The following is a 17,041-nucleotide window of genomic DNA, read 5'->3' as shown; positions in this document are numbered from 1 at the left end:
TCTTTCTATAAGCTTTACTTTATACCTGACTGCATTTCTCACAGTCAGCTAGCCGTGACGATGTGTGTGTGTGTATGTGTGGAACAGAGCCTCCACTTTTCCTCCCCACAGGGGGTCGTCACACCCAATACCTAAACACCCCCCACCACACACACACACACACACACCCACCCACCCACACACACACACACACTCCTGCACGTGTTTATGAAGAGTTTTTAAAGTGTGTATGTGTGTGTAATCCTCTCTGCTATGCGGACCCCGCGCTGGTCGGCCGGCTGAACACTTTTGCTCACTGCACAGCAGGATTGATCTTACACACTGACTTTAGCTTCACCGCTAAGCACTTATGCAGTGCCTTCATTCTCGCAGTTATCACCATAAAGAGCCATTTACCAGACACACACACACACACACACACAAAATAACACAAATGCAAAACATGACATATGAACACTGCAGCGCAAACTACACCACAGTGTGGAGGTAGAAAAGTAGGAGTAAAGGAGTAAAGGAGTAAGGGAGTAAAAGGAATAAGTGAATAAGGAGCAGAGGAGTAGAGCAGAAAATGAGTAGAGGAATAAAATACTAAATGAGCAGAAGTATAGAGCAGAGTAGATGAGTACAGTAGGCAAGAGGTAGAAGAGTAGAGTAAAAAAGGAGCAGAGAAGTAAAGGAGTAGAGAAGTGAAAAAAATAAAGGACCAGTAGAGAGGCAGAGATGGAGAAAATGAGTAGAGCAGAATAGAGTGGAGGAATAAAAGAACAAAGGAGGAGCAGAGAAGTCGAATAGAAAACGAGTGGAGACGTAGAGGAGTAAAGGAATATAGGACCAGATAAGCAGGGGAATAAAGAAATAGATGAATACAGTAGAAAAGAAGTAGAGGAGAAAATGGGCAGATCAGTAAAATAGAGTAAAATAGTGTAAAATAAAGTAGAGAAGAATAGGCGAAGTATAGGAGTAGAGGAGTAGAGCCAGGGGGAGAGTGAGAGAAAGTGATGGGGGAAGTGGTGAGGGGTTAAAGTGCGTAATTCCAGCTTCCACTGTCACTCTCAAATCCTCCCTTAGGGCTAACTTGGCTGTCAGACAACACGCGTTAGTCTTACTATACTTGTGAGGACTTCAACAGACTGTATTACTGTGGCCAAATAGTACAACAGTTACATCTACATCCAACTTAACCCCAACTTCAGCAACTAAAAAGTGATCTTTCTGCTCTTTTGTTTTTCCAAAAAAAGATGAAATTGCATGTTTTCAAGTTTCAAGAGTGCCTTTATTAATGTCCTCACTTGTCCTGTTATAATATCTCACCTTGTCTGGTTATTCTGAGGACATTTGGTCTTCATGAGTGTAGCAAGACAAGCAGCAGTAAATAGTCATGAAAGTTCAAAGTGTGGACTTACAGTCTTTCCAACTCTTTCAGGTCCTGAAACGCTCCTCTCTCAATCACACTGATCCTGTTCTCCATCAGCTGCCTGCGTGCACACACAAATACACAGTGAGAAAACACCCCTCAGTGTGACAACACACACACACACACACCTCTAATAGCTCCCTCACAGAACATTTTTCATATGAAATGGTTATAAATACACTGCCTGATATCTGATATATGTTTTATGATAGTTTTAATAAGGTTTTGGTCTAAAACATTTTTTGGCAGTGTTATGTGGAAAATAGTCCCCAAGAAAATGTATTTTTATATACTTAATTTATTTTTACGAAAAATACAATATTTTACCATCATATACATTAGATATAAATACTCAAAAAATACATGTAGATTCACTGGTGGCCACTAGTTCTTATCACCACCACTGTAAAGAATTCTTTAGTGTCTACACTAAGACTCACTTCACTAAATTACTTTATTTAAGTACCTAATTATGGTGAAATTTTCTGAGAAATTTAGATTCAAGTAGATTGTAGATTCAAATAGGTTTTCTGCAGTGCATCTTTACTGCAGGGGTCACCAGTCTTATCTGCAAAGGGCTGCAGGTTGTCATTTGAACCAATCAGGAAGGCATCTCATTTAACTAATCAATTGTTTGAAGACTGAGACCAACTGATTAAACAAACAAATTAGGTGTGATTTACAAAATGCTGGTAAAAAAAATCCCATTCAACCTCACAAGAAGTTGTAGAACACCATCAAATCATATCAAAATACTTACATTTAGAGCAAGATTTTCACAAGATTTTCACTCAATCTAATGAGAGGGTCTGGGTTTTAACAATAAACATCTGACTGATAGATAAAGCTGAAAGTCCAGCTGTTTTAGTGGCACTATCAAAGCCCTGACCCTTACATCTTTACACTGAAAATGATCTTGACCCCATCACTGACCCGAACATCAATGACAACCTTGACTCTGACACTGACCCTAATTTTGCATCACATGAAGCTGTCGCATTCAGACAGAATTTTGTCAGGCTACAGTGTAGTTCAGAAAGTATATTGTGGGGCTGCAGTTGAATTCAGACAGAAATTTGACGGCCTACATTCCAGTTCAGACAGAAATTTATTGGTCTACAGTTGAGTTCAGACAAAAATTTGTCAGTCTACATTTGAGTTCAGACAGAATTTTGTTGATCTACAGTCTGGTTCAGGCAGGATTTTGTCAGTCTACAGTCAGACCGAATTTGGTTAGCCTACAGTCAGACAGAATTTGGTCAGCCTACAGTCAGACAGAATTTTGTCGGTCTACAGTCAGACAAAATTAGGTCAGTCTACAGTCAGACAAAATTCGGTCAGTCTACAGTCGGACAGAATTATGTTTGTCTACAGTCAGGTTGAGATAGAATTTTGTTAGTCTACAGTCAGACCGAATTATTTTGGTCTACAGTCAGGTTGAGACAGAATGTTGTCAGTCTACAATTAGGTTCAGAAAGAATCTTATCACGCTACAGTCGGTTTCAGACAAAATCCTAAAGGGTTAAGTTCAGTTTAAAGTTAAGTTCAGGTTGTATTTTGTTGGGACTCTGTCAGACTCTGTTGAGTTGCAGCGGGTTTAGACTGTATTTTACCTGGCAACAGTCAAAGATTTTTTTAATCTACAACCAAGTTCAGACAGAATTCTGTCAAGCCAGCATCTAGGTCAGATTCAGATGTCAGGTTGAGAACATGGTGCTCTGGGTTGGACAGAATATTTGCAGGGTTTGTTGGAGATCGTGTCAAATTTTTTTTCCGAACACTCGGGCCTGCACTCATAACTATGAGATGAGACTAGGATTGATAATCCAAGATTGGCAGTGATAGAGTAAGAATGTTTCTAGTAATTCACTTCTTCAAGTTTTCAGTTTTACACATTTATACCATTGTGCTCATCTGTTATTGGATTAAAGCTGCTGCTGCTAAATTTCTGCACCAAATACCACAAATACTCCAAGCACATATGCACTCATGTGACAAATGATTCTGAGCTTCATTCAGAGGCTGTTTGTTCTCTCCTGAACAGAATTACAATCAGTGTCATTCCAAGTTTACTTACTGGGGGAATTCATACAGAGGAGAGAGAGAGAGAGAGAGAGAGAGAGAGAGAGAGAGAGAGAGACAGAGAGAGAGAGAGACAGAGAGAGAGAGAGAGAGAGAGAGACAGAGAGAGAGAGAGAGAGAGAGAGAGAGAGAGAGAGGGAGAAAGAGAGAGAGAGGTGTGAATTGTTGAAAATTGTTGAATAGTTGAAACTCTAACCTCTGGAACAGGACAGTAAGCTTGTTCTTACACGATTCCTCTGTGCATCTCTGTCTAACACACACACATACACATACTAACACTCCATTCTAACTGAATATTCATGCACAAAGGAGTATGCAAATTCTCCCTTTACTTCTTTCTTTCTCTTTTACAGCCTAAACCAACTCTACAATAAACTCTTTTGTCTGAGGCTTGTTTACCCAATCCTGAGTTTTAGAATCACTACACCGCACTCTCCAAACCAGCTTAACCGCTTTCTCTCTCTCTTTATTTCTCTGTTGTGTTACAAGTGAACTGTTTTACCTCCTGCAACAATAAACATTTAGTATATTATGTAGACGTTTTTCAGTAGTTTTGAAGAATTTTGGTTTGCAGCAGCAGCTTTGTTTCAATGACATGCCCTCACACAACAGCATAAAGATGGAAAAGTGTTGGATGGAGACATTCAAACCGATACTGTCGGTACAGGCCACAAAGAGCTTTAAAACTTTCATATTTTTTAATACGAGCATAAACATTCCTCACCAATGTTTAGTTATAGGTTCTGATCCTGATTAAAAGGCCTCCATTCTGCTTTCTTACAGCATAATAGGGCACATCTGTAAACCCATAGAGCTGTAAACTCTGTAAAGTTCACAGCTCCTCTTAATATTTGTGTGATTAATACAATTTCCTTCAGGGCTAATTATGTCTGTCTATAAACGTATCTATCTGTCTTTCTATCTATATATCTATATTTATATGTCTCCCCATCTATCCGTCTATCTGGCTGTCTGCCTACACACAAACACACACACACACACACACACACACACACACACACACACACACACACACACACATTTTCTAAGCTGCTTCTCCTTCTGGGGGGTGCTGGAGCCTCTCCCAGCAGTCATCGGACAGAAGGCAGGATGCACCCTGGACAGGTCGCCAGTCCATCACAGGGCAGTGATTGTTACACATTGTTTATAATGTAGGTCGCGATCTTGCTGACCATGAGTGACGTGAATGTACAGAAAAAGTTTGTACTTACAGCACCCGTAAGTGTCGGAGCCCTGCAAAATCAGCCTTGGTGATTTTAGTCAGATTATTATTGTTGAGGTCACTGTAAACACACAGGAGATGACAGTGGTCAGTACAGAGGTCACAGCTAGGAATAACATACACATAAAAAACTGCGATGCTATGAGTGTCATGTTAATAATGCTCAGTGAAGAACAGCAGTCAGTGAGGTTGCAAAACACATTAACTCTCTCAATGTTAGACTTTCGAATACTGACACTGCAGAACACAACAATATTGGCAAATGAGCCCTCTAACCAATGACAAATAGAAGGGAAGAGAGGACCAGAGAAGAGCATGGAAAAGGGCAGGAAAAAAGGAATATGGAGGAGTGAAATGAAGTAGAGAGTGAATAAAAGCACTAGGTAGAAAGCACTAACGAAGGGTAGAAAGCACTAACGAAGTGTGAACTGGAGTTTAGAGGCGTCTAGGAAGGTATAAAGAGATAAAGTTGAGTGTTTTGCTCCTGTCTGTTATGCTGTGTCTAAAAGGAGGTGTGGAGATTTCCTAGAGCAGTTAGGACGTGAGGACTCTGCTGTACTGTCAGGTTGATGTTGATGCTCTGATCTTAAATTGACCCCAGCAGTTTTTATGTATTTGTTTGTTCCATTTACAGAGAAATCAGTGAATTTGTATACATAACAAAAAGCAGAAGAAGAACAGTGTTGAGATGAAAATGTCTCCAGCAGAGATTTGAAGGATCTAACAAAAGACTGGTGACAGAGAAACTTGAAGAGTGAAAGAGAATTTAGGACCTTGATGAAACTTATGGAGAACAGTAGTGGATGTGCTCAGCTTGTGCGTTGGTGCTTTAACACCAGCTCAGAACAGACTGAAGTCTGCTGAAACATTTAGCAGGACGACCGATAAAGAGGGAATTACAATCATCACATTGAGAGCTGATAAAGGCTTAGACTAGAATTTGCATCACTGGTATTCAGAAAAAAAGTGAGGATCGCAAAGAAGAAGGAAGCAGATTTGGTGAGAGATGAGGCTGTAGAGTTAATAAGGATGCTGAGGCTACTAACAACCTGGGTGGGTTTTACAACCATACAAATCAGTGTAAACAGGAAAAGTGGACAATGTGGCTCTACAAGCAGAACTTCAGATTTATTCATTTAACATAAAATATTTACTGATCCAGGATTCAAGATCAAATATTCAGAAACCACTAATCATAAACTTCTATCTATCTATCTATCTATCTATCTATCTATCTAGCTATCTATCTATCAGCGCGCGCGTGCCTTACATTCTCTCGGCGCTCCTCGTGATGCCCCTCGGGACGCTCCTTAGTCCCTGCGCGTGGCAGTCCACGGCGGGCCCCGCGCATGTGCACTGTGGCGGGCAGAGCTGCGCGCGCGCCCCGCGGACCAGCAGCGCGAGCAGCAGCGGCGCGACCCAGGCGCGCGCCATGCGGTCCTGCAGCGCTGTGCGCGACTCAGCGCGGGGCTCCGGGCTCGCGCTCCTGCACAGTACACGCTCCCGCGCGCGCTCCTGCAGCACGAAACTCCGCGCGCGAACTCTCAACGCAAACGCACGCGCTCCTGTGTGTACGCACTCTCCGGGCTTCAGCTGCAGATTCTGCTCACGCGGCCATTCCTGCGGAATCACGCGGTGAAGATCGCACACGCGCCCGTGTGTTAAAGCTCCGGTCACCGGTAGAGTTCCGCTCGAGCGCCGCTCCTGCAGCCCTACACGCTCAACGCACACTGACCACACACTCTCACACACACAATCTCTCAGCGGCGCGGACACGCCCACCGGCTCCGCCCCGACTCCGCCCACCGACCCGCCCACTGCTTCATTCAGCCTAAACGGAGCACGGAGAAAGTGAAGCGAGAGAGAGAGAGAGAGAGAGAGAGAGAGAACGCGAGTGAAAGATAGAGAACGAGCTGAGAGAGAAAGAGAAAGACTGAGTTCTCAGCTAAGAGAAGAGAAACAGAATTTCTGGTGCGCAGAGACAGAAAGCAAGAAAAAAGAAAACATGAACAGAGAGAGAGAATATGCACAGAAAGAAAAGCAGTAGGAAATATGAATCTATCTAACTGTACACACTTACATACTAATTATATATATATATATATAATGAGTGTGTGTGTGTGAGTGTGTGTGTGTGTGTGTGTGTGTGTGTGTGTGTGTGTGTGTGTGTGTGTACTGGAACCCCACTAACCCCACTGACTAGAACACACCTACCCGCACCACAAATTTATTGGTGCACAAATTCCAGTACGCACACAATATATATTGTGTCGTCTGCCTTAACACGCATATGACCTTGAGTGACATTGCATTCTTTATTATGTTATCGGCCCACCCTTTGCTGCTATAACAGCTTCAACTCTTCTGAGAAGGCTTTCCACAAGGTTTTGGAGTGTGTTTGTGGGAATTTTTGACCGTTCTTCCAGAAGCGCATTTGTGAGGTCAGACACTGATGTTGTACGAGAAGGCCTGGCTCACAGTCTCCGCTCTAATTCATCCCAAAGGTGTTCTATGGGGTTGAAGTCAGAACTCTGTGCAGGCCAGTCAAGTTCTTCCAACCAAACTCATTCATCAATGTCTTTATGCACCTTGCTTTGTGCACTGGTGTGCAGTCATGTTGGAACAGGAAGGGGCCGTCCCCAAACTGTTCCCACAAAGTTGGGAGCATGAAATTGTCTATAATCTCTTGGTGCTGAAGCACTAAGAGTTCCTTTCACTGGAACTAAGTGGCTGAGCCCAACTCCTGAAAAACAACCCCACACCATAATCCCCCCTCCACCAAACTTTACACTTGGCACAATGCAGTCAGACAAGTACTGTTCTCCTGGCAACTCGTCCATCGGATTGCCACACTGAGAAGAGTGATTTGTCACTCCAGAGAATACGTCTCCATTGCAGTGGTGGCGCTTTACACCACTGCATTCGAGGCTTTGCATTTGCGCTTGGTGATGTAAGGCTTGGATGCAGCTGCTCGGCCATGGAAACCCATTCGATGAAGCTCTCTACACTGTTCTTGAGCTGATCTGAAAGCCATATGAAGGTCTGTAGTGATTGACTCTGGAGAAAGTTGGTGATCTTGGCACACTGGTGCTTGGCAATGTGGCAATGGAAGTGATTGGAACACCTGAATTCAATTATTTGAATGGGTAATGTGTGTTTTTATAATGTGTGTGTGTGTGTGTGTATGTGTGTGTGTGTGTGTGTGTGTGTGTGTGTGTGTGTGTGTGTGTGTGTGTGTGTGTGTGTGTGTGTTTGTGTGTGTACTGGAATTTGTGCACCAAGAAATTTGGGTAACCCCACTGGCCAGAAGACACCTGCAGGTGTGACAGGGCCAGCAGGGGAGTCAAAGGTCAAATAACTTCTGAGGAGTTTTTCTCTATCTCTCTCTCACACACACACACACACACACACACACACACACACACACACACACACACACACACACACACACACACACACACACACCTACACACACACACACACACACACACATATTATAGAAGTATAAATACAGACATTTATTTATTTATTTAATGTCAAAGTCAGATAACTGAGCATAGAATATTACAATTAATTAGCTGATGCCAAATATTGTATATGATACTGTATTGTATATGATAAAAGACCATCCCTCCCCAGGAAAGTAAAAACTTGTATAGGCTGTATTTATGTCTTGTGTGAGTGTTTAACTGTGTCTGAATGAAATATTTCTCTTATCAGCAGCAGGGATACAGGCGTGTGTCTGTGAGATATACATCTTAATAACACTAAAGAGAACCTGAACAGGTTTTTCAGAGAGCGAGAGAGTGAGGGGGTGTTAATGAGTGATGTTTCTATTCTGTAGTTAATGGTGCTTTAGTTTACAGTAAACACATTCATGCTTCAGCTTTGCAGCTTCAGTGCTGTCCTAGCAATCCAATTTAACTCAGAGGCCATCACCACGACTTAAACTGGATAAACAACATTCAAGCAGCTTCTAGCTTTCAGAGTTTACCTGCAGTGTGACTGAAATAAATTATTAACCATATTCACTGTATTACTATAAAATTACAAACATGTTTCACAGGAACAATAAAGGATCAATGTTTAAGTGGTATCTACTACCTGGAAGTATCTATCTACACCTGGAATAATCATAACCTCAGTTTCTAAACCTGGACTAATCATGGGCTGAGTGCCTGGAATGATCATAGCCGGAGTGCCTAAACCTGGATTAATCACAATCTGAATATCTACACCTGGATTAGTCACAGCCTCAGTATTTATACCTAGATTAGTCATAGCCTGAGTCTCTAAACCTGGCTTAATTACAGCCTGGACAGGCTATGATTAATCTAGCCTGCTCAGGCTATGATTACACCAGGTTTAAGCCTGGAGTAATCACAATCTGAGTTTCTAAACCTGGATTAATCATAATCTGGTTGTGTAAACTTGGATTAATCACAGTCTGATAATATAAACCTTGATTAATCACAGTCTGTGTATCTAAACCTAGATTAACAGAGAAAGTTGTTAATCACTGTGGCTATTGAGTTTTAAGTTTTATTTGAGAATTAAGTTTGTGTTTGTTCGGTTTTGTGAAGCTGAAACTCTGAAAGTCTGTCTTAATTGTTCCTGCTTGATCAGACAAACCACAGATTGATTACTTCTGCTCTGCTGCGATCATTCTGTTGGAACTCAGGAGTGTGTGTGTGTGTGTGTGTGTGTTGTAGTTATGAGTGTATATGTTTGATGTTTCTATCGAGACCTGTAACACAAGATTTACACTTTAATCCTGGTCACTCTCACACACGCACACAGAGACACACACACACTCCAGCATATCTTTCCCCACCATCTATACTCTTGTAAACACAGAGAACTGTCAGCACTGACAGAAACAAGTGGAAACTATTCACACTCACACTGTGTGTGTGTGTGTGTGTGTGTGTGTGTGTGTGTGTGTGTGTGTGTGTGTGTGTGTGTGCGTGTGTGTGTGTGTGTGTGTGTGTTACACAAAGTTTTAGGATGGCTTTATTTCATCAGTTCTTTTAGTTAATCAGACAAACTGCTTCAATACCACATGAAAAAGGAGTTCCAACAAATTTCCAAAATAATCAAAGATGGCATAAAATGGAAAACTGTACATTGAATAAGTAGAGTACATGCGATTAAAGTTTTGGAACCTCTTTCAAACACAAAACCTGTATTTGCAAAAATCGCAGCCTAAGGATCTGAACCTGGATTAATCATAGCAAAAGCTGCCTAATTTGAACATGGAATAATCACAGCCTGAGTATCTTATCCTGGAGTAATAACAGCCTGAGCATCTGAACCAGGATTCTTGACACCCTGCGTGTCCAGACCTTGATTAATCACAGCCTGAATATCTAAACTTGGATTAGTCACAGTCTGAGTATCTAAACCTGGATTAATCACATCCACAGGGTGTCTAAACATGCTGATTCCAAAATTCTAAACTTTTTTGTAACAGTCTTGACTCACTAATATTTACACCCACAAATTTACACAGTTTAGTACACGGAACTGAAGTGTTTAAACATATAAACAAATAAGACACCAGTAAGACATCCTTCACCAAGTTCTCTGAGTTCTCTTTGAATGTGCAATGAGTTCGTAATCATCGGATTCATCTGCTCAAGGAAAGACTCACAACCCACATTACAGAACGTTCCTCCTTATGCTGCATACTGTTACATCTTTCCACTGGAGGTCTTTAGATCCTCAAAACATACACAGTGCAGTTTCAAAGGTGCAATACTTTTTGGAAAAAATAATTTTGGATCATTTTCATTACTCCATCCATCATGACATTTTAACAAGTTGTACAAGACTACAAGTGTACCAAAGACACAAGATTTTTTCCTGAAAACAGTGTTATGACTGATGTTTGAGACATTGTTTTATGACAGTTTTGTGCTACACATTTAGCTTCAAGGATATTTTTACAATCCATGCATGATTCCCACTATTTCACCATGATCAACATTACATATGAAACTCAGAAGATGGCTAGGTTCGCTTGTCATTTTGGACAGCAAATAAAATGGTTATATTTGTGTTGTAGACATTGCCACCCCTGTTTCCTTTCACCACCACTGTAAAGAAAACGGAATGCCACTGAATTACTTTGTGTATCGCAACCAGTTTTCTGTGGGAGATTTTTAAAAATTGGATGGAATTTCCCTTTAATAGCATTTGTGTCTACATGTGTCTTTAATCAGTAAAACAATAGCTCTCTACAGTATGGCAGCAAAATGATGATGACATAACCCCCCCATAAAGCATGCAAAATTGGAACATTAGTCCAAGGACACACACACACACACACACACACACACACACACACACACACACACTGCTGGCTGTAACTATATGATAAAGTGTGATGCTGTTCCATAGCACTAAAAATAATAAATAACCATAAAGCAATGAAATGCTTTAACAGAAGTAAGATTACAACAGTAGTTCTGGAAAAAAGTCCCCAATTGCATCAAATTTAGTTGATCAGCCAAGACAGTTGTTGTCTGAATTTGCTTCTTTAGCTTTTCAATTGGAGCTACAAGGCTAATTTACCTAACAAGCAAAGCAAGCGTATTCCCCATGAATTAGCACTGTGCTAACTTTCATGCCTAAATTTTCAAACACTTGCTGCAAACGTGTTAGTGAATGTCAAGTCAAAGTTTATTTATATAGTGCTTTTTACAACAGGTATTGTCACAAACCAGCTTTACAGAAAAATCTGGGCTAAGCCCACATGATGATCGCCTGTGGTGACAGTGGCAAGGAGAAACTCCCGAAGAGCAAGGAAGAGGAAGAAACCTTGAGAGGAACCAAGACTCAAAATTGGAACCCATCCTCCTCTGGTCATAGCATTAGCATAAAATATTTGAATACAAAACGAGGAAAACAGGCGGAACAATGATTAATTAGATTAGTTTTAGTTTTTGCAGCAGCAGCAGCATCAGGAGGGTCAGTTCACGAGGGTGAGGTATAGCGTGAAGCTCCATGGTGGTTGGAACTCTGGTGGTGACTCTAGCAGCTCTGGTGGCTCCCATGCAGCCATGCAGGCAAACATCACTCAGGAGCTCAAATAAAGGGGGGAGAGAAAGAGAGAGAAAGCGAGAGAAACTGATAAACAGGACAGGTCTGTTTATGGAGAGATATTAGTGAGTAATAGTGCATATGACTGATATTAGTAAAATGCTTATGCAGAAAAGTTTTGAGTCTAGTTTCAAATGTGGAGAGTGTGTCTGAGTCCTGAACAGAGGTCGGTAGATGATTCCACAATTTTGGGGCTACATAGGAAAATGCTCTACCACCTGCTATGTTTTTTTTAATTATAGGAACCGTCAGCGAGCCGTTATTTTGTGACCGGAGCATACATGTGGGTTCATATGACTGAATTACTTGACCAAGATACTGCAGGGCCAGGCCATTTAATGATTTATACGTTAAGAGAAAGTCTTTGTAATGTTTTGGTCCTTGTAGTGACTCTAAAAGCTGCATTCTGGACCAGTTGGATCTTATTTCGTAATGTATTGGAAGATTTAGCTAAAATAGTGTGACAGTAGTCCAGTCTGGAGGTTATAAAGGCATGCACTAGCTTTTCCACATTGTTTAGGGCTATAAAAGTGCGTAAGTGAAGAATGCAGTGCTAACAATGTTGCAAATGTGTATCAAAAGAAAGACTGGAATCAAAGATGAGGCCTAGATTTTTAGTGGTGATTGGAATGATTGTATGGAGAGTTGAGATCTCCCTGCTTTGGGTCCAAGTAGTAGGACCTCAGATTTGTTAGAATTAAGAACAAGGAAATTGTTAGTCATCCAGCCTTTCATATTGTTAACACATTCTGTCTGCATAGCAGTGAAAACTAACAAACCTGTAAATTATATTACCAAGAGGTTGCATGTACAGAGGGAAAAGCAGCAGCCTGAACAATGATTCTTGGGGGACACCATATTATATTAGCATATGATATGTTTATTGTTAACACTGACAAACTGGTAACGGCCAGTCAGATAAGATCCTTTAATACCAACCAGATTTTCCAGCATGTGGCTTCCTATTCACCAGCTTCTTTTTAGTCTTCTCCCCACCGCCCCCTTCACTTGAGTTAGCACATCCACTATTACCGTGACAACTTCTGTGTTTTTAATATGGGTTTTTCAGAAAAAATCCTGATGATCTTTTCATTTCATACAGAGAGAGAAAGAGGGAGGAGAAAGAAAAATGGGGGGGGGGTTAGGAAATGGGGAAAAAGAAAAAGTAAGGAGATGGCAAAATGGAAGAGAAGGAAATGAGAAAAAGAGAGAGGGGCTAAAGAGAGAGAGAAAGAGAAGGGACAAAGGAAAGAGTGAGAGGGCAAGAGAGAGAGAAAGAGAGAGAGAGAAGGGGAAGCAAACTGGTAACAGTCAGTCAGATAAGATCCTTTAATACCAAACAGATTTATCAGCATGTGGCTTCCTATTCACCAGCTTCTTTTTAGAATTTTCCATTTCACCTGAAATGGTTCAGCAGATTCCAGTTCCATTTAAGGTGAAATGGAAAATGTGAACTAAATTGCTATAGACTAATAGGTAATAGGTAGCCTAAACGTCTGTGGGCTGAATGGGTGGGGCTAAACTGCTGGAGGGCATTTGGGTAGGGCCAAACTTCTATAGGCTGAAAGGGTGGGGCTAAAGTGCTGTAGGCTGAATGGGCAAGACTTAACTGCAGAAAGCTGAATGTGTGGGGCAAAACCTCTATAGGCTGAATGGGCAGGGCTTAATTGCAGAAGGCTGAATGGGTGGGGCTAAACTCCTGTTAACTGAAAGGGCAGGGCTAACTTACAGACTGAGCTGCCATGGGTTGAATGGGCAGGACTAAACAGTTGTAAGCTCAGCTGGCAAGGCTAAGCTAATATAGGCTGAATGGATGGGACTGAACTGCTACTGAATGGGCAGATATATGTAAGTGTGCTGTTTTTTCAGAAACAGTGAATTCAAACTGTTTTTGCAGTTAGGTTTCCACTTATGGACTGTATGAACTGGAGAGTAAATGGTACACTGTAAACTTTAACAATGTTAACATACTAACAGACTATATAAGGGAAAATTCACTTTTCCATGAATTGGGCCTGTTAAGCGAGAAAATACCACACTCTTACAGTACCCTCACTTAGAGTCCTTTTACAAAAAGCTTGTTTTGGACCCCGTATTCTCCCCACCACCCCCTTCACTTGAGTTAGCACATCCACTATCACCGTGACAACTTCTGTGTTTTTAATATGGGTTTTTCAGAAAAATCCTGATGATCTTTTCATTTCATACAGAGAGAGAAAGACAGAGGAGAAAGAAAAAAGGGAGGGGGGTTAGGAAATGGGGAAAAAGAAAAAGTAGAGAGACTGTAAAATGGAAGAGAAGGGAATGAGAAAAAGAGAGAGAGAAAGGGAAGGGACAAAGGAAAGAGTGAGAGGGCAAGAGAGAGAGAGAGAGAGAGAAGGGGAAGCAAGAGAGAGTGTGGGAAAAATCAATAAGACTCCCACTCCAGATCTGTCACACACACTTAGGACAAATAGAAAAGACCTCAACACACACACACAGTGCAGAAGTGAAGTACGCAATGAAAACTGTCCTCACTCTTACTGCAGGAAAGAGAGAGAAAAGAGGGAATAAAAACAAAGAGAGAGAAAAGAGGGAGAGAGGTAGAGAGATATTGAAAAGGGCAGAAAGAAAAAAGTAGAAGAGACAGAGCTGTGCTGGTTCTATAGAGTTTCTCTTGAGTGCTTCTGCCTTTAATGGCCTTTTAAATAAAGCCTGTGTGTGAGTGAATGAATGGTACTACTGATTGTTCAGTGAGGCCTGCAGTCACAGCCCATAATAACCTGGCCTTTATGCCCCCTACCCCTCCCATCCCTCTTTTTCTCTTTCCATCCCGCATCACAATTATTTTATTTCACCAGGTTATGGAGCTACAGGTCACAGTAAAGGAGGTTATAGAGTTACAGTAAGAGAGTTTAGAGAGTTATAGGTCACACTAAGGGAGCTTATAGAGTTACAGGTACCAGTAAGGGAGGTTAGAGAGTTACAGTAAGGGAGGTTATAGAGTTAGGGTAAGGGAGATGATAGATTTATAGGTCACAGTAAGAGAGGTTATAGAGCTACAGGTCACTAAAGGAGGTTATAGAGTTATAGGTCACAGTAAAGATGGATATAGAGTTACAGTAAGATAGTATAGAGAGTTATAGGTCACGCTAAGGGAGCTTATAGAGTTACAGGTACCAGTAAGGGAGGTTCTAGAGTTACGGTAAGGGAGATTATAGAGTTATGGGTTACAGTAATGGAGGTTATAGAGCTACAGGTCACAGTAAAGGAGATTATAGAGTTACAGTAAGAGAGTTTAGAGAGTTATAGGTCACACTAAGGGAGCTTATAGAGTTACAGGTACCAGTAAGGGAGGTTAGAGAGTTACAGTAAGGGAGCTTATAGAGTTACAGGTACCAGTAAGGGAGGTTAGAGAGTTACAGTAAGGGAGATTATAGCGTTATGGATCACTGTAAGGGAGGTTATAGAGTTATGGGTCACAGTAAGGGAGGTTATAGAGTTACAGCACTGGAATTTAGAGAGTTATGGGTCACAGTAAATGAAGTTATATGGTTGCATTTCACAGTAAGGGATGTTATAGAGTTACAGTATGGGAGATTACAGGGTTACAGGTCACAGTAAGGGAGGTTATAGAGTTACGGGTCACAGTATGGGAGGTTATGCAGTTACAGGTCATAGTAAGGGAGATTATAGAGTCCAGTAAGAGAGGTTATAGAGTTATAGTAAGGGAGGCTATAGAGTTACAGTAAGAAAGGTTACAAAGTTATGGATCAGTGTAAAGGAGTTTATAAAGTTATGGGTCATAGTAAGGGAGGTTGTAGAGTTGTGGGTTACAGTATGGAAGGTTATTAGCTTGCACGTCATAGCAAGGGAGGTTACAGAGTTGCAGTAAGGGAGGTTATATTTACGGGTCACAATAAGATTGCAGAATTGCGAGTCACAGTATGAGATTTTATAGAGTTACTTTTCAGCGTAAGGGAGGTTATAGGGAGTTACAATAAGGAAGGTTATAGAGTTATGGGTAACAGTAAGGGAGTTTCTAAAATTATGGGTTACAGTAAGGGAAGTCAAATAGTTACTGATCAATGTAAGAGAAGTTACATCATTACAGAAAGGGAGCTATGATAGTATATGACAGTATAACTATCTAGCCTAGATAGACCAACTATTTAACTATCTATAGCATCTTTAAGTTACAGGTTATAGAAAGGGATGTTACAGTTCACAGCAAGAGAGTTAAGAATTACAGTAAGGAAAGTTATAGAGTGACAAATCACAGTAAGGGAGTTTATAGACCCAAAGCACTACTTCCTGTGGGCTATAAGGCAAACCACTTTAGGCCCAACATAGCAGGTCCAGTGAGTCCAGAACGACAGGGGAAGATATTCATTCCCCCATGGCTGGAGGTATTTCAGCAACGGCTCCACCTGTAGGCCACCACATCAAACACCTCAAGGATACACATCCAACACATCAAAGATCCACGTAAAAAATGAAAGATACGCATCAATGGTACGTATCAAATTTATCAAAAGTATGTATCAAATTCCCCAAAGATACATATCAAACACAAAAAATGATATTAGATTAGATTAAGTGACCCTTATTACTCCCACAACGGGGAAATTTCACCTTTGCATTTAACCCATCTGTGAAGTGAAACACCACATACACACTAGTAAGCACACAAACACACACTAGGGGATAGTGAGCGGTGGGAAGCCTATCCACAGCAGTTGGGGGGTTAGGTGCCTTGCTCAAGGACACCTCAGCCATGTACTGTTGGCTCTGTCGAACATCGAACCAGCAACCTTTCGGTCACAAGGCCGGTTCCCTAACCTCCATATTCACCAAAAACTCAAATGCACATATTAAAAAGCTAAAAGAAACACATGAAGGATGCACATCAAACACATCTAACAGATGCAATAGAACAAACACTACAGATTATGATGTTATCAGGCCACTCTGATGATCTGTGAGTGAAACACAATTGCTCTGTGAGTAAAATATAGTGTTACATACTGTGCCTTGCAACCCCCTTAAAAGTCATTAGATTCATCTCAATTACAAATGACACTAACGCACATTGTTCTAGCCAATATGATCCTAAAGTAAAAGTCAACATGTATCATTAGTCAGAACATTAAAAAAAATAGAAAATGCTGCTTGCAGACTAGTTTTTGGTAGAAACACATTACATTGCAGTAACAGCT

The 17,041-nt window shown here is 41.2% G+C and overlaps 1 protein-coding gene across 5 annotated transcripts in view; it reads right to left on the bottom strand.

Moving 5' to 3' along the window:
* slit2 (slit homolog 2 (Drosophila)) overlaps window positions 1-6,458 on the bottom strand; it is a 104,392-nt gene extending 97,934 nt beyond the window's left edge. For all 5 annotated transcript variants that reach the window (XM_037533035.1, XM_037533036.1, XM_017715007.2 and 2 more), the window contains exons 1-3: window positions 6,010-6,458; window positions 4,729-4,800; window positions 1,404-1,475 (exon numbers count right to left, since the gene is read on the bottom strand). In XM_037533035.1, coding sequence (XP_037388932.1) covers window positions 1,404-1,475; window positions 4,729-4,800; window positions 6,010-6,173 — 308 coding nt within the window. In that variant the 5' untranslated portion in view covers window positions 6,174-6,458. The remainder of the gene's footprint in view (window positions 1-1,403; window positions 1,476-4,728; window positions 4,801-6,009) is intronic.
* Window positions 6,459-17,041: the final 10,583 nt, after the last annotated feature.

This window comes from Pygocentrus nattereri, chromosome 22, assembly GCF_015220715.1.
Source record: "Pygocentrus nattereri isolate fPygNat1 chromosome 22, fPygNat1.pri, whole genome shotgun sequence".
NCBI classification, from domain to species: Eukaryota; Metazoa; Chordata; class Actinopteri; order Characiformes; family Serrasalmidae; genus Pygocentrus; species Pygocentrus nattereri.
Note: the sequence above shows the minus strand (reverse complement) of the source record. Positions and strands in the feature narration are given on the sequence as shown.